Source organism: Stigmatopora nigra, chromosome 3 (genome assembly GCF_051989575.1).
Source record: "Stigmatopora nigra isolate UIUO_SnigA chromosome 3, RoL_Snig_1.1, whole genome shotgun sequence".
Classification (NCBI taxonomy): Eukaryota; Metazoa; Chordata; class Actinopteri; order Syngnathiformes; family Syngnathidae; genus Stigmatopora; species Stigmatopora nigra.
Window position 1 is genome coordinate 2,396,111 of NC_135510.1, and position 25,224 is coordinate 2,421,334.

A 25,224-nucleotide genomic window follows, 5' to 3' on the forward strand; every position below is an offset into this window, starting at 1 on the left:
GGAGAACATGCAAATTCCACACTTGTGGACATGACCTGGATTTTAACCCAGGCCCTCAGAGCTGTGACGCTGACGCGCAAACTACTCGTTCTACCAGGCCGCCTGTTTAACCATACATTTAATATTCAAATTAATGGGCACTTTTGCCTGCTGAAAATAAGATATATACAGGAGTCAGATGCCAAAACCTGTGTGTTTCTATCATAAAAGTATTTCAGCACACAATGAAACTCCCATTTTCTTTGTTGTCTCAGTTTATCCTCAAATCTTTCAGAACACAAAAACGAACACAAAACCGGACTACCTGGACAAAACTCACGCAGGCCCGAGGAGAACATGCAAACTCCACACAGCTCGGCAAACCTTTGAAGCCATAACGCCCACTGCAAAGGCGATGCGGTAACCACTCAGCCGATGGGCTACCTGCTAGCTAATAGTATTAACAAATAGCAACCACGTTATATAGTTCTATCTTTTAGCACCTACATAGCATCATCAATCATGTTCAGAATAGAAATCATCAACTATATATGAGCTTGAGTGTATATACATAGAAACATTTGTCTAATATCTCACTTAAAGACAATGTGCAAACAAGGAGCACAAAAAGAAAGCTGCCAGCAAGCTTTATGAAGGCTCATCCAGTATTTTCTCCCCCCCACCCCCCTTTTACCACGGCTTCCTTTTGAACAACAGCTTGTGCAAACTTACAGGTAACAAGAAGAGTAATTGGACGATTCGCCGACGGACGTTTTGCCGACGGACGTTTTGCCGACGGACAGTTCGCCGACGGACAGTTCTCCGAATGGATGTTTCGCCGAAAGGACAGTTCGCCGAAAAAATTAAAGTGTTTAATTTATTATTTTATTAAACAAATAAAAGTGGGGATGTTTCCCATTGTGTTGTTTTTAATGCCAAGGTTGAAAAACATACACACGATCCGGAGGCAGGGCGAGCGCGCGAATCCCGTTTTGGCGAAACGTCCGTTCGGCAAAACGTCCATTTGGCGAACCGTCCGTCGGCAAAACGTCAGTCGGCAAAACGTCAGTCGGCAAAACGTCAGTCGGCAAAACGTCAGTCGGCAAAACGTCCACCGGCAAAAACGTCCGCCGGCAAAACGTCTTTCGGCAAATTGTCCGGTCACGAACAAGAAGTCCAACCAAACAGTGACTATAAATTATCCTATACTATCGGTCAGGGGTGGCCAAGTCCGACCACCCCTCCCCCCTTCCGGTCTGTTTTCCATATCTCCCTTCTCTATCACACCTAAATTAAATGATCAACTCATCAGCAAGCTGTTCAGAAGCTTCATACCGAACACCATTATTTGATTCAAGTATGTTGGTGGATGGAGACAAGGGGCTCACGAGGACCGGACTTGGCCACCCCTGCTATTGGCTTTTTATTTGTATTTATTTGACAGACCATCTTAAAAAACTAAATTGGCTGCCGAGACACATCCCCATTATTTATCAATTCACCAGTTCACACCCGGAACGTGTTCCCAGCCAACCACAGAGCATAACTCATTTACTCTCACAGCTAATTTTGGTGTGTTAAATTAGCTTCACTTTCATGTTTTCTAGGATTGGGTAGAAACTTGAGTAGACTACATAGAGAAAACGCATAAAAGCTTGGAAAAAACACACAGTCACCACACAGGAAAGCCAAATGAACCTTCAATGTTACAACTCAAGCATCGTCCTGACTAGTAAACCACAGCACTACTAAAACAACAACGAAACAAAATAATGCTGAGCTTAACCACAAACTAATTCTACCACATAGTTTTAGTATTCTCTAAAAGCTTTTCTTTAGTTAATGAGCCGCAGGTGCAAGCAAAAGTGGCTGAAGTACAACACATTGCAGTTCACACAAAACCAGAAGAATGTGACTGATGTCAAGGATATTTTACGATTATAGATAATACTTATAGTATAATTTAGACTATAAAGCACACAGAATGATAAGGTCAAACGTACATGAAGGAGTTAATTTTCGTACATCAGGCTCAACTGTTCATGAGGCACATTTGTGCTTCAATGTAGTGCATTTTTAATTTGTTTGGTATCTTTTATTATAGTAATTACTGTTTTGTTTATTATTGGCAGTTTTTTTGTGTGACTTTGATGAATGATTAATGTGTTTCTTGAGCAATGGACATAATAACTGGCGAAGAATAACCACTAAGACATGACAGATGATGTATTGAACACTACATGAATAAAATATTTGCATTATTCTGTTGAATGCAATGCTCATCCCATCTCACGGTATAAATCCAGGAGACGCAAACCAACTGTAAACCAATCAAAATTGTGGTTTTGTAGCTCTTACCTCAATGAGGAAGTCCCCCGTCCTGAGTCCCGCCTGCCATGCCACACCCCCCTCATCCACTGATTCCAGATATTGCAGAGCAGGGAAAGCTGGGGTGGGTGTAAACTCCTCAATGGGTGTATCCGCTTGCATAAACACATACCAAAAGGCAGATAAAAGGATGAATACCAGAACAAACAAAAGATTTTAGTTATTTACAGCATATGAAATTAAAAATAGTCTTGCAGAACTGTTCTACACCAAGGCACCAGATTCATGCTAGTAAATCAACACCTCTGTAATCACCTCTGTTATCTTTCTGAATGTAATTAAGTCTACATTCAAACTGCAATTCAATCTCTAAAACTAAATTCATTGTTTTTGAATTTTATTCCAGTAAACAGGATTTCTCATGGTTACAATCAGATTTGTAACTAATAAATGCAGGGCAGCTTAGTTAAAGAGTGGTTAGAAGATCGACCTCACAGTTTTCAGGTCAATGGTTTCATCCCAGGTCAGCCCCTTCCAGTGTGAAGTATGGATGATCTTCCCGGGTTTGCATGGGTTTTCTTTGGGTACTCCATTTTCCTCCCACATTCCAAAAAACATGCAGCAAAGGCTGTTGAACACTCTAAATGGCCCCAATATATGAGTGTGAGCATGAATGTTTGTCCCTCTCTTTGTGGCCTGCGATTAGTTGGCCACCAATTCAGGGTGTCCCGAGGTCAGCGGGGATAGATTCCAGCACCCTAGTGAGTTTAAGTGGCACAGAAAATGAATGAATAAATGCAGTGTACTTGAAGACTCAGTGATGTTGCCAGGGAATCTTAGGGTGCCAAGCAAGAAAAACCTAGGAAGCCCATCCCATCCATGCACACCAGTTTATTTTTTCTGTTTTACTTCCATTGACCTGCTGTTAATGCGGTTTATTATGTGTTCTGTCCCTTATTTTTCTAATACATGGTTGCATCTATTGCTTGCTCTCAGGGAGGTCACACAATGGTGACACCTATAAATTTACTATTCTACCAGAAGACACAAAACCCACAAGCATGTACAAGTGTTGCGTGATTGGGATATGTATATTTTGCTGTCCGTCTGTGATGGTGTGAGTGAAATAAGGCCAAAGCAGCAAAAAAAAAAAGATAGAAGCAAAGCAGGATGTAAGCCTGCATGACAGCTCAAGCATGAATGTATGTATGTTTGTGTATGTGTGTTCAAACCCTTACAGGATAAACTCTGCTGGGTCAGTTCCCCAGGGTGATGGCAGCGTGTGTTAGAATTAATGGAACATTTGTCTTGTTTATCAAGCCAAAACTCTTTTTCCTCTTGTTCATCTCTACCCCATTTCTGTATTGGAGAGCCTTCAAGATGGGAGCAGGAAATACTAAATTTAGCTCTTGGAATAATCACAGCTTAGACCAGTCACTCTATATGGTATTGACATACATCGTTGCTTATGTCATGGTGAGGATTTTAAAAGAAAGAAATTCAGCAGTCCAAAGTATCTATAGTTACAGCATATCTCAAGGCTTTGTGTAATATCTAACAGTATGGAGAGTGTGCTCACATCACAGATAATTGATGCTGAGGACAAGTCATTTGATGGCTATCCTGCAATGTGCTTTTAACTCAACTTTGAAAAGGAAATTAATTGCAAAATGTTGCAAAAAAAACTGATGGGAAGGCTCCTCTTTGCAAATTTTAAGCGTGTGTCTGCAAGCTGAATCACAAATAAAGTTCCTTTTAAAATACAAAATGGTGAACTGCCCCTCCATTTATTCCCAAACCTAAATAAGATGAGTCAAAAAGTAGGCTGTGTCGTCATCTGAGCGAGTGTTCAACTCTGACTGTTGTCATGACTGGGCGATTTGAAGCAAATGCAGAAAAAATACTAAAATCTATTCAGGGAAGTGTGGGAATTACCTTTTGCCCCTCGCAGTACGAATCCGAATCCCTCATTCTCCTTCTTCTGGAGCACCACCGTCTTCTCATCCACCACACAGTCACTGTGGAGAAGATGCCGAGCAGAGCGGCCGTTAGCACAGCCCATCATTCGCAGCATGGCCACGGACGCCCTCGCCGAATGGAGGTTCATGCTGGAGGAGAGCTCGTCCAGCCGTAACAAGGCAACCCCAACCCCACCATACCCCAGCGGGCTCTGTGTATATCACACGGAATGACAGTGGCCACGGCGACTCGGCAAAAGCACCCCCAGGAAAGACACGAGACCAGAAAAAAAGGGTGGGGGCTAAGATGACGTGCCTGCCTCCTTCCCTTCCTCTGCTTTTGCCGGTTCTCCTAAGGAGTCGTTGCTGCCTCTTGTGTGCTGCTAGCTCAGCAAGGGTTCCTGCCGGCGATGTAGGACTGTAAGCTCCAGCGGGGACAACATTAGTTTGCGCACAAGCTTTTCGGCTGGAGGACGGGCTAGATGTGGATGGAACGCTAACGTGAATAGGTGTCATCCACGAGCTGCGTGCTTGTTAGTGCGCGCGTGAGGATAGATATGTGACGCTCATTGACAACTGTCTGAGCTTAACTCATCTCATCTCATTTTCCAAACCACTTTATCCTCATTATGGTTGCGGGGGGTGCTGGAGCTTATCCCAGCTGACTCTGAGCCAGAGGCAGAGGACACCCTGAATCGGTGGCCAGCCGATCGCAGAACACAGGGAGACGGACAACCATGCACACTCACACCCATACCTAGGGGCAATTTAGAGTGTTCAATCAGCCTAGCATGCATGTTTATGGAATGTGGGAGGCAACCGGAGTATCCGGAGGAAACCCACATAGGCCCCGGGAGAACATGCAAACTCCACACAGGTGGACGTGACCTGGATTTGAACTCAGGACCCCAGAGCTGCTTGGCCGACGCACTAATCACTCTTTCCACCGGGCCGCTTGAGCTTAACTCAGTGAGCAAAATCGTTAATTGATTTCAATAAATCCTAAATGTCTGCGAGTTTTATCCACTACCATTTATTGTGCCATTATCTTTGTTACATACTAATCAATCCTAATAACAGATTCACTCATGTTAAATAAAGCATTGATCATACTCCCATTTTTCATATATGAACATTGACACTGTGCTCGAACATAGAAAATAAAATGTACTTAAATGGTTAGATTAAAATTTAGTAGACAAAATGTGGAACACATTGAAAGTCAATGGTTTGATTTCTTTGGTCTGGACAAAAACATACATTTGGTATAGATTTCTTTGATATGGTTCCTTTTCATATTTAAATTTTTGCAAGCGACCCAGGATTTGACAACAAACCTACGTATGTGCAAACATCTTTAAATCACTGGAGCTTAATGCTCATATTGATATGTCCATTCAACTATAAGCGTTTGCTGGACATTGGAAAATCAGAGGGTGTTGATGCAGCGTAAATTTTATGTGTAAATATCTAGGAGACATTCTGTCTCCTCATCACTCATTAGTCGACCTACTACTAACATACCTGTCAACTTTTATACGTTTTTTTACCATTTCAAATCATGTACGCCGTACACCGACTTTTGTACGGAGAAAAAATAAAATAAAAAAAATCGACAATATTTCTGAAAACCGATCTTAACAAGACCGTTTTGGCTAAAATCCAGATAGTCTCGTAAACTGGTAGCCAACGATGCTACTGTCATCGATCGTTACTATTGTCACGGTATACCAGCAAAAATTATCCTCAATCGTATGTATTTTTTTAGCGGTGCGTAGGGCAGTATCGATAAAGGATGACATACGCATGCGTGGATATACATAGAGTAAATATCGTGGAAGCAAGCATGGAGGAGCCACCTAGTAAGAAACGAGTTAGCGCGAATAAACATGTGTCGTACGGTGTTTGTACGTTTTTTGGGGGGTTTGTACGGGGAATTATAATCATTTATAAGGGCAGTTATTGGCAGAGGTTGACAGGTATGTACTAACCAAAAAAGTACATTTCCCAAAATGCCTGTGTTTATGAGAGTCTGTAAATAGGTAGGTGATTTTAGCCTTGGTTCGAACCACACCTTTCACACAAAAACCGTATCGCACCACAGTCCACTTGGAAGTGAACCAAAACATCCTCTCAAGATCTACATTTTATTCGCACCAGAGTTCGCTGGTTTGTATATACACTCGCCCAAAAGAAGCGCTTCACCGACCTTTTAGGTGTTATGACTAAACTGGACCAAACAGGGCATGTGTTGTTGATACACCTTAAAATTTGACCCAAAATTAGAAAAAAAGTAATAAAAATTTGCTAGAAAATATAACGCATGTTGGAATCTATGATATATAGCATTCTATGAATGCGGCCTGGTGGCTGAGTGGTTAGCGCTTTGGCCTCACAGTTTCCATGTTCTATTCGGGCCTGCATGGGTTTCTTCCGGGTACTTTGGTTTCCTCCCACATTCCAACATCATGCATGGTAGGCTGGTTGGGTACTCTATATTGCCCCTAAGTATGAGTGTGAGCATGCTTGGTTCTATGCCTCGCGCCCTGCAATTGGCTAGCCACCAATTCAGGGTGTCCCTCGCCTTGTGCCTGAAGTCAGCCAGGCTAGGCTCCAGCATTCTCCGTGACTCTTGTGAGGATAGAGCGGTTCAGAAAATGAACGAACAGGCTATGAACTTAATTTATTTTACAAATATAAAGGGGCTTAAAAAGATTAAACCAGAGAATTATTTTATCAAAAATATAAAACTGAGCGAGCGAATGAGAGAGAGAGAGAGAGAGAGAGAGAGAGAGAGAGAGAGAGAGAGAGAGAGAGAGAGAGAGAGGGAGAGACAGAGGGAGAGAGAGAAGGGGATGATGGGGGAGGGAGAGAGAGTTGCAATCCTAGCAACGGTTCCCATAGCAACACAATCTGTCTGGAGAGGAGGAAGGAGGCCCACACTGTTGACACACTGGAGGTTATCTCACAGCGTTCTCTTACACGCAACTGCATTCGCATAAACATTCATCCACCCAAATTGGACAGGTTCATTAGGTCAATGCTTGTCAGCATACACCACTAGCCTGATAATTTATTGACAGTGGAATATTTGTCAACAAGTGATGCATGGGGATTGGGTGGATGGTAGGGTTAAAGAAATGGGACTCGAGATGAAGCACATGTTGGCTTACACGCTGTGCGGATAAAGTTTATAGAGTTTATCCTGGGGAGCATCCAGAATCAGTGTTGTTCACCAAGCGGTTAGAATGTATTACCATGAATAGGGGGATGTTTAGCAAGGAAATAATTAACTTGCTATAATTCATTGTGAATGGGGATTACTAATATTGAATGTTTTTTAATGCTTTTATTGGCATTATAAAAGTATGAGATTCAACATCTAAACCAATAATCATCTGCAAAAATGCATTCGTTTTTATACATCCAAAAACCTTTTTAATAGGCCCTCAGTCACAACAGCATCATCAGCACTTAATCCAATAGTTGATGATACATTCGGAATAAAATAACATCTGGCTGCCCTCCCTGCCTACATTTCTCTCAGCATGCAGCCCCATGCAGGCAACTCAGGCTGATCATAAGTGCACTTCTCTGATGTCAAGGGCAAAAGAAGCGGAAACACCACAAGAATGTCCACAAAACAGTTATACATTTATCAGTCCTGATATTTTACCCAAGTATTTACAGGTAGAAGTGTAAAGATGAATTCATTTGATTCGGTAATTGGCCAGAAATGTGTGAGATCTGAATATCAGTCTTTGAAGTTCTTCATTGGGGGCAAAAAGTAACAACAATGAATGGCCCGAATCTACAGCTATAAATGTACTAATCTAGCCGCTTTATCTGTAAACGTGGTAAAATTAGCTCTATAAACAAAAAAAGCATGAAAGTAGCCACCGGTAGTGGCAGTGTGGATCAATATACACTTACATTTTAGAAGGAGGGGAAAAGTCTAACAGCTTAATCAAAGCAGTCAACTACGTCAAATAATAGAATAACAATAAGCAAAAAGCCAGTACAACTGCAGTGTTATTTTAAAACTAAAAGGATCATTAAACAACAAACTCAATAGAATATATGGCAAGTGATGAATCAAGTAAAATATTAACTGAAGAAACAATGCCCATTAAACATAAACTTTGAATGTAATTTTAAATCTGCAGTCTGCAATGCATGTTGTGAGGCACGAGTTTCTATAGTACTTACATAATGGTACAGTATGTTGGAGGACAAAAAGTATGAAATCTATAGTGATCACCTCACCTAATTTTGAAGGTTTAGAACAGGGGTGGACAAACCGGTCCTCGGGGGTCGTTGTGGGTGGAGATTTTTGTTCCAACTGATCCAGCACAGAGAATCTCAAACAAGGAGATTTCTGCAGTAAACAAGAAGCACCTGATCCACCGATCGCACTTGTAGGATACCAGATTGGTGAAAAGGTGTCCTCTTTATAGGTTGGAATGAAAATCCGCACCCACTGTGGCCCATTATGGAATAGTTTGCTCACCCGTGGTTTAGAAATCTAGACAAAAGTAGTGATGAAGAAAGGACGCTTCTTGAAGCAATTGAGCTATCATGGTGAATTATTTGTTCAATGGTGCCATCAAGTGGTCTTGAAGCCCCAGTGATATGTTAATATAATAAAATATCAGAGCTGCCAACCTCCGTCGACCCCATTTCTGGATTACCCTTGTCCCATTTCTGGGGTATGAATGTGATTCACGCAAAATCGCTATAACGTAAAAAAAATAAGCGTAGGACAATTTAAATCAAGCTGTTATCATCATGTTTCTACATTACAGTATTTTCACGACTATAAGGCGCACTTAAAAGTCTTACATTTTCTCCAAAATAGACGGAGCGCCTTATAATCCAGTGCGCTTTATATATGGACCAATACCAAAATTGTTATCAGCTTAAAATAAAATAAATAAGCCGATAGGGTACACCATCCTCTACAGCTCTCACAACTACTGCAAGCAGCCCCTGACTCTACTATTTTCCCCATAGAAAAAGTACCGCACAGTGACTGCCGGGATATATAGTTTTTTTGTCAATACACCCAGTGTGAAGGCGAGCACACTAATTTGGTGCTCGCATCATTTTGGCTGGATTTACAAAATAACTCCTGCCACGAGCTACTAGCTAGCTACCATTTGCGAATGTATGCTTTTTAGCCCCCTTTATAATGTTTGTTGCGTCCTTTTTCCCCTGGTGAAATTCTTCTTCTTTGGTGCTGAGTGCCAACAAATAAGAAGCGGGGGGCCCTGACGTCCTCTATTTTTCATCGCCCGTTTTTCGGTTGCGATTTTGACCTTTTTATGAACTTTTTTTATACTTAGAAAATCCACGATGTACTGAAGCCGCGAGAGTTGAAGCTGCGAAGCGGTGCTTGCTCTTTCCTGGCGAGTGTAGACTTAATCAATATATATGTCAATAGAATTGACATCTGTGACAAAATGTAGGCAAACTACTATATAGGAAAAGATGGAACTTTTGAAGAATAAACAATAAATGTAATGTAACAAGATGGAGCCTGTGTAGGGGCTTACCTGGCGGCGTCAAAACTGTCATAGGAGCCCACAGTGTAGTGTCTAAACAGTTTCCGTCTGTCAGCACGGTCCGCTCTGGAATCTGGCACACCATAACAATGAAAGCACCGTTAAGGTTGCTATTACATTAAGATTAGTAAAATCAGTCAGCTTCTGAGGCAATTTAATTTAAGCTTTCTAAAAAGACACACATTATTATTTACACAAGCACATCGTTTTCATTATCAATTGTTGCTCCTCTATTGTGTTTTGTCATCTGAACATCCAGAGCTGAGTTTGCTAACTGTGAGGAACCTTGGTTAAAAATCTGTGTCCGTCTGTTTGTCTATATGACTGTATGTCTGTTTGTTTGTTTGTCTGTTTCTCTGTTTGTCTGTTTCTCTTTCTGTCTGTCTCTCTCTCTCCCTCTCTCTCGCTCTGTGTCTCTCTTTCTTTTTCCTTTAACTTTGCTTATTCAGTCATTACATTGCCCAGATTTTTGCTAATATTTTCCATTAAACCAGCTGTCACACTTTCAGAGTAATAACATCCCCCTGAGCCGACTTACACACATCTTATCATCTTTGCAGGAATATTTTCCTCCTAACTCAGTGCCCTCAATATCAGATTGGAAATGGAATGGGGTGTGAAGGAGACCATCAAAGAATAGCGAAACAGCAATAAAAAACTAAAAACTAAAGAGAAGTGGTAAATACAGTAATCCCTCGTATAGAACGGATAAAGCAGACCAGAAATGACCCCAAGAATCATAATATTATTACTACATATCATACTACATTTCCGCGTCTATACAAAAACAAAAAAGTACACAAGTAGAATTATCAAAAAGTGAATTTATTGAATATTACAGTTATAGGCAAATGAAAAGACTATAATTATTATAGTCTTTTCATTTGCCAATAACTGTAATATTAATAAAAATTATAATGTTGACGGGCCGTCGGGGCCTTCAACGCCTTCTCTGCAGGATTAAGAAATATCTGAATCACAGACTGATGTTAATTATATTTTCTCCATCAATGCTTATTAAATTAATCCAAATTGTCTGTAAGCTTCCTTTCATTCCTTTGGCCACTGGTTGCACTGCTTCCAGATATGTGTTTTCATATTGAAGCATTTAACCAATCACATTTCAGCCATTATTTGTTGCAAGGGTCAGAAATCTGCCTCAAGGCCTTCACAATCAGTTCAGCAGGCTCTGCTGCATTAAACAAGCGTCAATATGACTGTTGCATTCACCAATCAGAATTCGATTTGGTGACACCAAGGCCATTTCGCAGACACATACGTAATCGCTTTCACCAACTATATATATATATATATATATATATATATATATATATATATATATATATATATATATATATATATATATATATATATATATATATATATATATATATATATATATATATATATATATATATATATATATATATATATATATATATATATATATATATATATATCCGCAAAATGGTTATTTAATTATATATTTATTCATGTATTTATTTATTAACTTCTTACCTATTTATGTCTAAAATGCCTTTCCTATTTCTGCACCCTCACCCTCTTGCTACGGTGACAACAACATTTCCCAGGATGATTAAAGTTATCCAATCCAATCCGATTTCTCATTTTATGAACCACTTTTATCATCATTATGGTTGCGGGGGATGCTGGAGCCTATCCCAGCCAACCAGCCAACTCCAGGCAAGAGGCGGAGGACACCCTGAATAGGTGGCCAGCCGATCGCAGGGCACAAGAAGACGGACAATCAGGCACACTAACACCCATACCTAGGGGCAATTTAGAGTTTCCAATGAGCCTACCGTGCATATTTTTGGAAAGTGGGAGGGAACCTCAGTACCCAGAGGAAACCCATGCAGGCCCGGGGAGAACATGCAAACTCCACACAGGTGGACATGACCTGGATTTGAACGCATGACCCAATAGCTGTGAGGCTGACGCGCTAACCATTTGCCACACTGGGCCGCCCCTCAGGCAGTGCTTGCAGGATATTTCTGTAATTGAAAAAGAAATCAAGCTGATAGCAACCCCTTCTAGGCCACGGACGGCTCCGCCTAGATATTCTGTCCATAAAAGTTACAAAGCGGATTGGTGAGATAGGGCAGCCCTAGTCCAACTTCCACTGGAAACCGGTCCAACTTGCTACTGGCTCCGCGGACCAGACTCTGACACTGGAACGGACGCCGCGTATCATGGCTTCTAAAACCCCATACTCCCGGAGTACCCCCCACAAGATTTTCCGGGGGACACGGTAGAACGCCTTCTCCAGGTATACACAAATACATGTAGACAGGTTGGGCGAAAACTCCTTTCCTGGGGAGGCTGAGGAGTGCTATTCCCCTATAATTGGAACACACCCTCGCAAGTCGAGGTCAGAAGCGCCTCATCCCTACTATACACTGTATTGGCGGTGCACTGCTTCCCCTTGTGAGACATTGGATGGTGGACAAATATTTTCTTGAAGCCACCCAGAACTCGTTCTCCATGGCCTCACTGAATTCCTCCCATGCCCGGGTTATTTCCTCAGAGACGACCACAGCCACGTGCCGCTAGGCCTATCAGCTGCCTCCGAAGTCCCAAGGGCCAAAAGGGCCTGGTAGGACTCCTTTTTCAGCGTGATAGCATCCCTTACGGCCGGTCTCCACCAGCACGTTCTGGGATTGCCGCCAGGACAGGTACTGAAAATATTGTTCCGCAATGCATTGAAGACGATAAACTAGACCTTTCTGAAAAAGCGTGTGCTTTTAATTTTTATTCTATTGCATGCAATGATAGTGGCCCGAGCACCTTGTGGCAACAGCTCCGGCCTTCCACCTCGGCAATAAAAGCGCAGAACATGGTCCATTCGGACTCAATGACCCCCACCTCTTCCTAGACATGAGAGAAGCTCTGTCGGGGGTAGGATTTGAAACTCCTTCGTTCCCAGGCGTTCCCAGCAGTCCCTCACGAAATGTTTGGGTCTGGCGGGCCACACAGGCATATGCCCCCACTATCGGAGCCAACTCACCACCAGGAGGTGACACCTTTGCCCTGACGTAACGCAGAACCTGTGCGAGCTGTGCAGCATTACTCGTCAGTCGTTTTACGCACCATTACAGAGACAAACAGTACTTTTTTAAATTTCGCTTCTGATCTCTTCCTCCATCACTTCAGTAATAGCAGTGATCGGGTCGTTTTGTACTTTGCCCGACGTGCCACTAAACACTTTATTAGTGGACAGCTGGTAATGTAAACCCGTGTTTTTCTCAGCAATGAGAGAAAGAAGTTCCACATAATTTGAAAGTTCCTGCTTGCCCAAAAAAATGATGTCTATCAAAAATTTTAAGATTTACGTATTTTTCTTTACCTTTTCGTTCTAGCGCTCCATTTCCCTGCGCACTTGCTCGTTGAATTGTAACTCCAATCGGGTTTCTCCAAAAGTTTTGGAGAGCATTGTTGCTTGTAAGTGTCCGGCAGAGCTTTGGTGTCTCGTTGCTGCTTTAGATAAACAAGTCAAATTTGCAAACCTAGTGTTGCTCCAAACACTTTGTCGATCGGTGGCAAATAACAAGCACTCCCAGCCATACAATTTGCAGTGTTCCTCGGGGCATTCGGACGATTCACCGAAATAGGTTTTGCCAACGGACGTTTGGCCGGAGGACAGTTCGCCGAGAGGGCGTTTGGCCGAACGGATAGTTAGCCTAACGGATAGTTGCCCCTCCCCCGGTCGTGTGTGTACATTTTTTTCAACCTTGGCCCGTGGGCCATATACGGCCCGTTACATAACATTCATTTAAGAATAACAAGGGCATTCTGACCAGAAGAAATAGTAGAAAATAGTAGCAATCCTCCAGAAAAATAATAAATAGTTCCTAAAATAATGGGAAATTATTTAAAATTAAACTAGAAGTAAAAGTGTGCTCCATGGCATGGTATTGTTCTCTAAGCCCCCCTGGTCTGTCAAAGGCACTTAGAATTTCACATAAGTCTTGTAGTGTTGTTTTTTCTGAGTGTCAGGCACGTAGCTCCAAGCAAATGGTTACAACTTTATACGCAAGTATAAAATAAAAAATATAATACATTGGCAGCACATACGTACTTGTCTTTAGATATATGTCCAGTGGGGTGCAGTACGGCATCACAAAAACTAATACTTAAAAAACATATGATCTGATATTTTCTAAGATTAAAGAAGGCTGTGTTATGGAGCCTAGTTCTATAACTGTTGATTTTGAAAAGGCTGGAGTATAAAAAAGCATTTTCCAAACTCCCACACATCTGGGAATCTTCTAAGTTTGTATTGTATTATTTGTAATATTTGTAAATAGTTTGAATTGTATTTTTAAAGTTTGTACATAATTTGTAAGTTTTTACTGCTTTAATAAAAACACTATCTGTGAATTTGCTTTGTCTTTTTGATGAAATCATTTTTAGAATGGCAGCTTATTGATAACGTGTTTAATATTAAAAAGCAAGTAAAATGATTATCTTTGTACTAGCTCTTGACTAAGTCATTTGAACAATGTCTATTTATTCCCAAATGACCCATTATTAAACTTGCATCCAGAGGATGGTACTCTTTTCCTGACGGATTTTGTGTCAGTTGACTGATATAGTCCTATTCATGTTGTCGTCTGACGGTAAGCATTGTTCAGTGAATTTGTTTTGTGATCCATTTGTCACGCAAATACAATAATCATTTTGGTGAGCCTTGCCAATGCTTTTTTTTATACTACAGCATTTTTTCAAAATCAACAGTTATAGAACTAGGCTCCATAACACGACCTTCTTTAATCTTAGAAAATATCAGATCATATGTTCTTTGAGTTTTAGATTTTGTGATGCAGTATTGCCCCTCGCTGGACATATTTCTAAATACAAGTACGTACGTGCTGCCAATGAATTATATATTTTTTATTTTATCCTTGCAATTAAAGTTGTAGCCATTTGCTTGGAGCTACGTGCCTTACACTCAGAAAAAAACAACTTATGTCAAATTCTAAGTGCCTTGGACAGACCAGGGGGGCTTAGAGAACAATACCATGCTATGGAGCACACTTTTACTTCTAGTTTGATTTTAAATAATTTCCCAATATTTTAGGAAATATATACATTTCTTCTTGAGTATGATTTCTACTATTTTCTACTATTTCTTCTGTTCTGAATGATTCTGTTATTCCTAAATGAATGTTATCTGTAATGGCCCAAGGTTGAAAAAACATGTACACATGGCCGGGGGCGGGGCGAGCGTGCAAATCTCGTTTTGGCGCAAAGTCCGGTCGGGTGGTTATCCGGTCGAGTAACTATCTGTTTGGCTAACTATCCGTTCCGCCAAACGCCCCCTCGGTGAACTGTCCTTCGGCCAAACGTCCGTCGGCGAAACCTATTTCGGCGAATCGTCCGGTCACGCTAGCCAATCATAGTTGGTGAAAGAGATGACGTATCTCTACGCCTGCGAGAAGGCAATGACGTATCCCTACGCTTGCGAGACGGCATTGTGGTATTGCCAACTCGAAATCTGATTGGTTAAAGCAACAGTCTTATCGATGCTTGTTTAATGCAGCAGAGCCTGCAGAACTGATTGTGAAGGCCTAGAGGTAGATTTCTGACCCTGGCAACAAATAATCGCTGAAATGTGATTGGTTAAACGCTTCAATATGAAAACACATCTGGAAGCAGTGCAACCAGGGGGAAAGCAATGGAAGAAGCTAACGGACAATTTGGAATTATTTAATAAGTATTGATGGACTTAATATAATAAATGATTCAGATATTTCTTAGACCAGCTGTGACAGGTAGTAATAAGGCAAAATTATAATAATACCAGACTTAACCCAACAAACACATTAGTGATGTCATGAATGAAAGAGTGAAACAGTAGAACAAAGGAAGATGGAAATGTTCATGGGACTTGAAAATAGGCAAAAGATGATTATTTACTTCTTTCATTTGAGAGGCATACAGAATAGTGGATTGTGTGAAGTGCCTGAAGAAGGACCACTGTGGCCAATGTTAAATGAAACAATATTATTAGCTTCATTTAAGATTGGCCACAGTGGTCCTTCTTAATGCACTAATATATTCATTATCTTACTTAAGCAGCTTGCAATGTAGCACTTTTTATACCACAGCCCTGGGTGAAGTGCAAAAGCAGTCATAGACCCATCAAGCTCACAGATTGGAGAAAAAACATGTACATCTTAAATTTGAACAGAACAAAAATGCCTGTACCAAAATTCAGCATCAAGTCAATCAACTTACAGCTCCTTTCCTCAATGGCCTTGGCCAGGATCTCCTCCACACAGTCTGCTGGGAACCATCCTACTTGGCCGCGGGCGCTGCCCTCCCAGAAGCCACCTTCTCCAATGCTCAGAACTGGGAGATGGAAAAGAAAATTTAAGGTGATAATTAACAGTAAAATAATTAACAGAAAAAGAAAAACTATATAGATCTACAATATCTCACAAAAGTGAGTATATACCCTTCTAGTTTATGCACCTCTTTAAAATGATACTTTATCATGGAACAACACTGAAGAAATGACACTTGGATAACTTTATTCATCCCGTATTCAGAAAATGTAGTTGTCACAGTAGCAAGAGGGTGAGGATGCAGAAATAAGAAAGGCATTTTAAACATAAATAGATAGGTAATAAGTAAGTTAATAAATAAATAGGATCTATATATATATATATATATATATATATATATATATATATATATATATATATATATATATATATATATATATATATATATATATATATATATATATATATATATATATATATATATATATATATATATATATATATATAAATATATATATATATATATATATATATATATATATATATATATATATATATATATATATATATATATATATATATATATATATATATATATATATATATATATATATATATATATATATATATATATATATATATATATATATATATATATATATATATATATATATATATATATATATATATATATATATATATATATATATATATATATATATATATATATATATATATATATATATATATATATATATATATATATATATATATATATATATATATATATATATATATATATATATATATATATATATGTATATACATACATATAATGGGGTTTTGTGTTGATAAAGTTAACAATAAAAGTTGGATTAAAGAAGCAACGTATCACTGTTCTGATAATTACTCCCTGTGTTTCAAGATAAAATGCAGGGTGCAACATAAGCATTTTGCAAAATAATATCAGTTTTTCCCCCGAAAATGGTATCTGCAAAGAGACACGCTTTTGACGACCAGTTCAAACTGCAAGTTCAATTGCCTGTACATCATTACATAAGCAGTAAGTGAGAGCGGGATGTGTGTATGGGTTGGTGAAAGTCAAGAAATGTATGTTAAGAATGTGTGCTGTCTGGTATGCGGTAAGAAAAAATGTTCCTGAACCCACTCTCTTTACTTAATGTGTGAATGAAACAACAGAAGAATACACCATAAGTAGAAAAAGAGCCCTGCTCAAGTGCCAGGCCAAATGGTCGTCATGGCACGAGTCCCTGTTTGAATTTAAAGCTTTTATTGTCATTATACAAGTATAATGAGATAAAATCTAGCATTGTGTCGCAGGAGAACGGAAGCATGTGCTTGAAGTTTTGAAACACATCCTACTAAATAGTGTATTTTTTTGGAAAGGGGAAGTTACCATCTCACCTTTGACTATGTCGTTTTTGTAGAGGTTAATTTCTTCTTCAGCCTGAGCAGAATAAGGACTTATTACAACGAAGTGTCTCCCTGGGACGGCACTGTACAGCTTCCTCCTGGTGCCTACGGCCACAGCGCGACTGCTAGGACTGACAAAGGCAAAAATATCATAATTGGTAATGAGGCTCATATCAAGATACAATCATTTGACAATATAATCAAACATACAAACAAAAAACTATTCACTTATTAACAGTTTGAAATTTTCCATTTCTGGTATGCATAAGAAAACTAGAGGACCAAGAAATATAACCAGGGAAAACGATGAACTCCTCCTACTGAACAATTAAAGTGAACCCTGTTGGCAATAACTGCAAATTCTCCGTATATCTCATTTGGGTGAGCCAAGCCTGTATCAAGTACAGTTATTTTTTTAAATCAATTGCTGTTTTAGCGCCTCTTAGTGACAAATCATCATACAAATAATCAGGCTTTCGGTGGCCACTCTTAACTAAAATAAGCAAGAATATCTGTAACAGATAAGGAATGATTTGTAACATGATTAAGCAAGTCTTTATGATTTTCAATTAGCATTTAAAAATATATTTTAATACAATGAGATCAAGATCTGAGTCAAATGGACTCAAAGGGTCAGGTAGTTGACTATTGGAGACTGAAAAGGAAATGAAGAGCAAAGGATTGTGAGGGGGTGGGGATTTTTCTCCCAAGTAAGTAGGTCACCTTGTCCTGTAGATTGCTCTTCTTGTCAAACCATCATGGGCCTTTGGAGAGCTAACCCAATTCAAAATCTAGTGTGCATGAGACTGCCTGCGCATGTTGGAATGGAAAGTCATGAACTTCTTTTGGAACAGCATTTGTATACTTTGAGAAATGAGAAATAACATTTAAAAAGGGGATTATGTTGAAATATATATTGTAAGACTTGGTCGATTGGATTGATGGCAGAAACCAGCCCAACTGCTTGAGTGGCTAGCACGCCGGCCTCACAGCTCTGGGTTCCTGGGTTCAAATCCAGGTCGGTCCACCTTTGTTGAGTTTGCATGTTTTCTCCCCGGGCCTGCACAGGTTTTCAAAGGTACTCCAGTTTCCTCTCACAATCCAAATAAATGCATGGTAGGCTGATTGGATCTAAATTGCCCCTTCGCAAGAGTGTGGGCGTGAGTGGTTTTCCGTCTCCTCGTGTCCTGCGATTGGCAGGCCACCAGTTCAGGGTGTCCCACACACACCTTGTGCCTGTAGTCAGCTGGTGTAGACTCCAGCACCCCCTGCGACCCTAGTGTGTATAAAATGGTTCAGGAAATAAATTAATAAATTAATTGTTGGAAGAATCTTGTAAAATTCAAATAAATTATTTTTTTAATTTTGTGATCATAATCCATGACTTGACAGTAGTATTTTCCAACATTATTGAGCTCAGGCCCTTGTTTTACCTCAGGACAATGCCACTGAACACCATCAAAGAACATTGTTAAAATAAGTATGAATCCTCAAGATTAATTTCGATTTCATTGATTGAATACAATTTGTTTCAGGTTATGAATTTCTAATTTACTTGCTGTAAATTGGTAATCATTCCACTGTTTTACATTGCACTACACCACACTGAGTTGTTTCAAACTTAAAACATTTAGCATTGAAATACAAATGGAAAGACCATTTCTTGAAAAATCAAGCTTTTCAGTAAAAAATGGCGTTTCTTAAGAAAAAAATGTACTAAACATTCAACCACATGCATTTTGCAAATGTTGTGCCAAATATTTAGATGAATATACAACAATAGATGATCCAGAGTGCCAATCAATAAAACAACTTGGCAGCTGACGGACACTATTGCTAGGAAAAAACAATGACTCTATTAGCTAAACAAAAGCAGAGAAACTCAAAATGACTTGCATTCGAAAGCACGGAATAATCCATATGCATATACTTCATATTTAATTTTTTTGCAGAATGGTACAGCTATATCCAATAAAATCAGAACACTGAAGCAGATTTGATTTTATCTGCTGCAGTTAATTATAGAAGAAAAATGTAACTTGCTGTTCCTTGAGCAAGAAACGGATATGACTGCTGCCTGCTCATATAGTACTTGTCATTGTTGTTACATTAGCTTAAGTAAAAATGAGCGGTAACATCTGATTTCATTATTTATTTTAAAGGTGATGACAACCGGTCTAGGTTTTAAATTAAGTTAAGAGAAAATAGTATGACTGTCATGTGTTTTACCACCTTCCAAGTCAAGATCACAAAAAGTATGAAAAGAATGCATTTGCATGTTTTTCGATTTGCATATCATTCGTTTACTTGTAGACAACCATAGAAAGATTACCTTAAAGCATGACACTATACATTTCTGAGAAAGAATGCAGAAAAAACATTAATTATTAATTATTGTGTTATACTGGCAACAATGTGTATCTATAGCACTACAGTAATGCCTCGAATACCGCGGCTTCAACGTTCACGGTTTCACTATATCGCAGATTTTCTGGGGGGGGAATTTTGTTGTTGTTGTAAGTTCATAAAAATGTGAAAATCCATGCTGAAACTGTCAAGTGGAAGCCACTCCCCTGTCCTCTGCTTTCTACTAGGACTCAGCACTGAAGTAAAGAGAAAAAAAATGTAGAGGGGTGACCCTACTTCGCGGTTTTTGTTTTATCGCGGCCTGTTTTTTATGGAGTTCCAATTGACAAGTCAGCAGGTTGTGGTTAGATGAAAAACCATCAACTCTGATTTTGTGCAATTTCCCAGGTGGCTTTGTGGAACAAATTAAATAGTGTTGATTAAGACCTAGTGTGCATGTGTGCAGTTATTGGAAAGGCACTAGAGAAAGGAAGTGAATGACAAAAAGATGTAGGGATGAAAATTTCAAAGGGGGCAATAGCAATCGTATAAAACTGCTGACTCTTGAGTGAGAAAAACGTCTAATCTACATTCAGACTTACTATATATATATATATATATATATATATATATATATATATATATATATATATATATATATATATATATATATATATATATATATATATATATATATATATATATATATATATATATATATATATATATATATATATATATATATATATATATATATATATATATATATATATATATATATATATATATATATATATATATATATATATATATATATATATATATATATATATATATATATATATATATATATATACATACATACATACACACCACTTTCGTTCGAATAATTTGCCCGAGATACGCTAAAAATTTCGTGATCTGACCAAGCCAGGTGGCCATGGCACTGCCTTATTTGCATCTCTTTCCTGCATAAACTATTTCTACGAACACTGGGCGGACTTTGCATTTCCCCACCAGCCCGCTTTTTCCCCCGCGTCGGGTACATATACATACCAGGTAAACAATAATACTATGGATCGGCATAGTTCTCCAAATAGTATAATCTATAATTTCACATTGATGATATTTTGGTTAACCATGTAACATTTCAATTTTAATCTCATTATATCCATATTATTTTTCCCTCTGAATATTAGAATGTATGACTTTGGCAATTTCCCATGGCACACTTAACCATTGCTCATAGCACACCAGTGTGCCGTGGCACAGTGGTTAGGGAACACTGATCTAGACTAACGGGCGCCTCAAAATTCCACAATAAGGGAAAAACCACCCCAGGGTTGAGTTGTGTCCACCATTGATTAGAATTTCATTTAAGTGCATTCATTTGTTCATTTTCCAAACTACTTATCCCGAGAAGGGTCGCGTGGGGTGCCGATCCTAGCCAACTATGGGCACCACGGAGGGAACATCCCGGAATCGATGGCCAGCCAATCACGAGGCACAAAGAGAAGGACAACCATTCATACTCACACTCATACCTAGGGGAAATTTAGAGTGTACAACCTGTATGTTGTTCGGAAATGGAAGAAATCTAGAGTACCTGGAGAAAAAACATGCAGGTCCAGGGAAAACATGCAAATTTCATACAGTGAAGACCTACTAGGGTTGAAACCTCAACCCCAGAACTATGAGGCGGACGTGCTAACCACTACCTACCGGGCTGTCATTAACATGAGAATAGTTTCAAAACAAAGTTTGTAACCTATTGACTCCCCTATTGCTACTACATGCATGCAAGTCAAATGTAGTGTTTGTCCTTTTTAACTCCACCTTTAGCACTTAGTGTGAGTATGTGTTTTTCACTTAGGCTTTAATAGCCATTTATAACTAAACAGTTAAGCTATCAAGTATAGCCAGTTTGGTGTTTTGTTTCCTCAGTCTTGTTGTTGTTTGCTAATATCTGCGAGAAAAACTTTTTCTACAGTCGCCAGGATTTGGTTGCATCACAGTAGATTGCCAATGAACCCGCAATGTCCCCGAGGACACCTCAAGACAACCGTGATCTCCGTCGATGGTAAAATATCTTAGATTGGCATTTTTTTAGTATTTATCTTAACAGGATGTGATTCTTATATTTTAATATTTTTATATAACTTGTTTTTGGTCTTTTCCCAGAAAAGCGCACTTTTTGGAGTAGCACCTACAATTTTGTCATACGCTGCTGTGTATGATGACAATAGGCTTTTGATGATTCGATGGTAATGATAAAACCTATGTCTGAACAGTCAATTCAATGAATTCCACCATAAGAAATTTAAATTGGATGAGAGGAAAAATGGTGAGGTGAAGAAAAGTTGACTGAACTGGGGCCTAATTGATTAATGCTGCCCACCGTCAAAAATAACATCAGTTTCTGTCGACAAATGGATTTGTTTGTTTTTCAAGACGGACTGTTCAAGAAATAAAAGCTGGACATCATTAAGAAAGGTCGGACACCTCCAAAGCAAGCAAGCCTGTCGCAACCGGGAACGAACAATTTCAGCACTAAATCGAATAAAAACGTATGCCAGAATCTGACAGGACAGGCTCGACATTCAGCATTAGCTAGAAAGGGAGGAGGATGGATATTATGCACAGTTAAAAAGGAGTTTTGGTGAGTAAAATATGTCTCTATTCCTGAATAATATTTCAATGGTTATTATTGATGATTTTTTTTATGTGTCGCATCTGTAGCTGCAGTAGAAGTTTTATAGCCATCAAATAGTTTTTGAGGGTTGGATTGATTCAATAGCTGAAGGCGCTACTAGAAAATGCACGGACCGCCACTGCTATTACTGTTATACTTTCACAGCTACTCTGTAATGCTCAGTTTATCTCTCTCTGCTTCTTCTATGACTTTTTACAGAGAGTGGGTAGTGTTGGTTCTTTGTGCTTCCAAATGAGTCCATCTGCCAAGGAGGAGGAGACTGAAGAAGAGGGCAGTGAGCATGTGTCTTAATCAGGATGGACAGTTACATCGCTCCAAGATAAACACCCGTCACACTTTAATCCTTGACAGATCACATGCTCTCACTCATGCCACAGAGATGGATTCAAACAAATAAGGTGCTGGTGGCAATACACACAATCAATAACACAAGTACATGCACGCACACTACATAATGCACTCTTCAAACAAATTCCAATGTGCTTTGGAGGCACTTCTCACTTCTCCATTTTTTATATATATATATATATATATATATATATATATATATATATATATATATATATATATATATATATATATATATATATATATATATATATATATATATATATATATATATATATATATATATATATATATATATATATATATATATATATATATATATATATATATATATATATATATATATATATATATATATATATATATATATATATATATATATATATATATATATATATATATATATATATATATATATATATATATATATATATATATATATATATATATATATATATATATATATATATATATATATATATATATATATATATATATATATATATATATATATATATATATATATATATATATATATATATATATATATATATACATATACATATACATATACATATACATATACATATACATATACATATACATATACATATACATCTACAACTATATCTACATCTACATCTCCATCTCCATCTCCATCTACATCTCCATCTACATATACAAATATACATATATATATATATATATATATATATATATATATATATATATATATATATATATATATATATATATATATATATATATATATATATATATATATATATATATATATATATATATATATATATATATATATATATATATATATATATATATATATATATATATATATATATATATATATATATATATATATATATATATGCGGGGAGTGGTTAGCGTGTAGGCCTCACATCTCTGGGGTCCTAGGTTCATATCCAGGATCGGTCTACTTGTCTGCATCTGGCATAGGGTCCAGCACCCCCGTGACCCTAATGAGGATAACGTTTTTGTAGTTTTAATAGTTTTGGTGCTCATCGCCACGTGCCGTATTCCAATTAATAAGAAATAATTGCATTTAATTTTTGTTCAATTTTATTATAATTCGATTTGTGTGCATTCGAGCAGGGAGAACAGCAATAGAGGCCTCGTGATGGCACGCAAATGTGTTTTGGTCACTACCTCGAGCACAGCTAATTGACCAATTCGAGCCTCACGTTGGAACATCAATTTGGCTCTGACATGACCTCTAGGTTGAAGCCTTGCATTGGCACATCAACGACACAAACCCAAACTCTGATTTAATTAAATTTTCAGTCAGTCCATTTTTTCTCTCTCCCTAGATTCCCTTGGGCATGTGGACTCTCATTGAAAATCAATGATTAACAACAGCGTAAAAAAAGTTGATACAAATAAATTTGCCACTTTTTCTACTTTAAAAGTGTTGAGGTAACAAAAATTCATGCATTTATCTTTACCTACTTCAAAATTTTTAGCGTGGCCCTCAAGGAATTACATTTAGAAATATGATTTTTTAACTGCACGCTCAGTCAGAAAGTTCCCCAATCTTTGTTATAACATCAGGTTGCCATGATGAAGATGTTTACCTGGGTTGGTGTTGTGAGGGCACAGCTCTTCGGGCATCTTCCCCCAGCCGACTGAGGGAGGGTGACCTGCTCCTTGACCCCTTTCCCATGGTACGAACCACCACATTTCCATTGGGGCTCCCGCTTGGCATTTGCGGGATCAGCTGCGGTGACAGGCTGCGATGCAATGCTGAGGAGCCAGACTGTGAGTGACCCTGCTGGGGGGGCCTTTTTTGGTGTTGCTGAAGATGGATCCCCAAGCTGCTGGTTGAATCAGGCTGCTGGTATTGACTGACCGTTAAGTTGTTGTCACTGTTGGAGCGCAGCAGGACACGTGGCGCTGATAAAGATCCAGGGGATTGGCTGTTTCCACTGTTCTTGCCGGACGACGGACCTTGGCGTCGTTTAGAGTACGCTGGACTTTCACGAAAAGGTACTGCAAGGAGGAAACCGAGAGAAAATATATCATTAGTGTATTCTTATCAATAGTAAATGAAAGAGAGGACTTAGACTTAAAAAACAAAATCAAGCCTGAACAGGAAGACATGAGGAAACGAGGAAATGAAACATGGCGTGGTAACATGGCATAGAGTAAACAAAGCACAATGAGTAACCAACACACAGGGTTTAAATAGATAGACAAGGGTTGAATAC

General features: G+C 38.5%; 1 protein-coding gene across 1 annotated transcript in view; it reads right to left on the reverse strand.

Annotated features, from left to right (window-relative positions):
• LOC144194145 (SH3 and multiple ankyrin repeat domains protein 2-like) overlaps nt 1-25,224 on the reverse strand; it is a 125,540-nt gene that overhangs the window by 67,810 nt on the left and 32,506 nt on the right. The window contains exons 6-11 of the mRNA XM_077712999.1: nt 24,592-25,006; nt 17,566-17,705; nt 16,091-16,204; nt 9,821-9,902; nt 4,243-4,325; nt 2,338-2,462 (exon numbers count right to left, since the gene is read on the reverse strand). Coding sequence (XP_077569125.1) covers nt 2,338-2,462; nt 4,243-4,325; nt 9,821-9,902; nt 16,091-16,204; nt 17,566-17,705; nt 24,592-25,006 — 959 coding nt within the window. The remainder of the gene's footprint in view (nt 1-2,337; nt 2,463-4,242; nt 4,326-9,820; nt 9,903-16,090; nt 16,205-17,565; nt 17,706-24,591; nt 25,007-25,224) is intronic.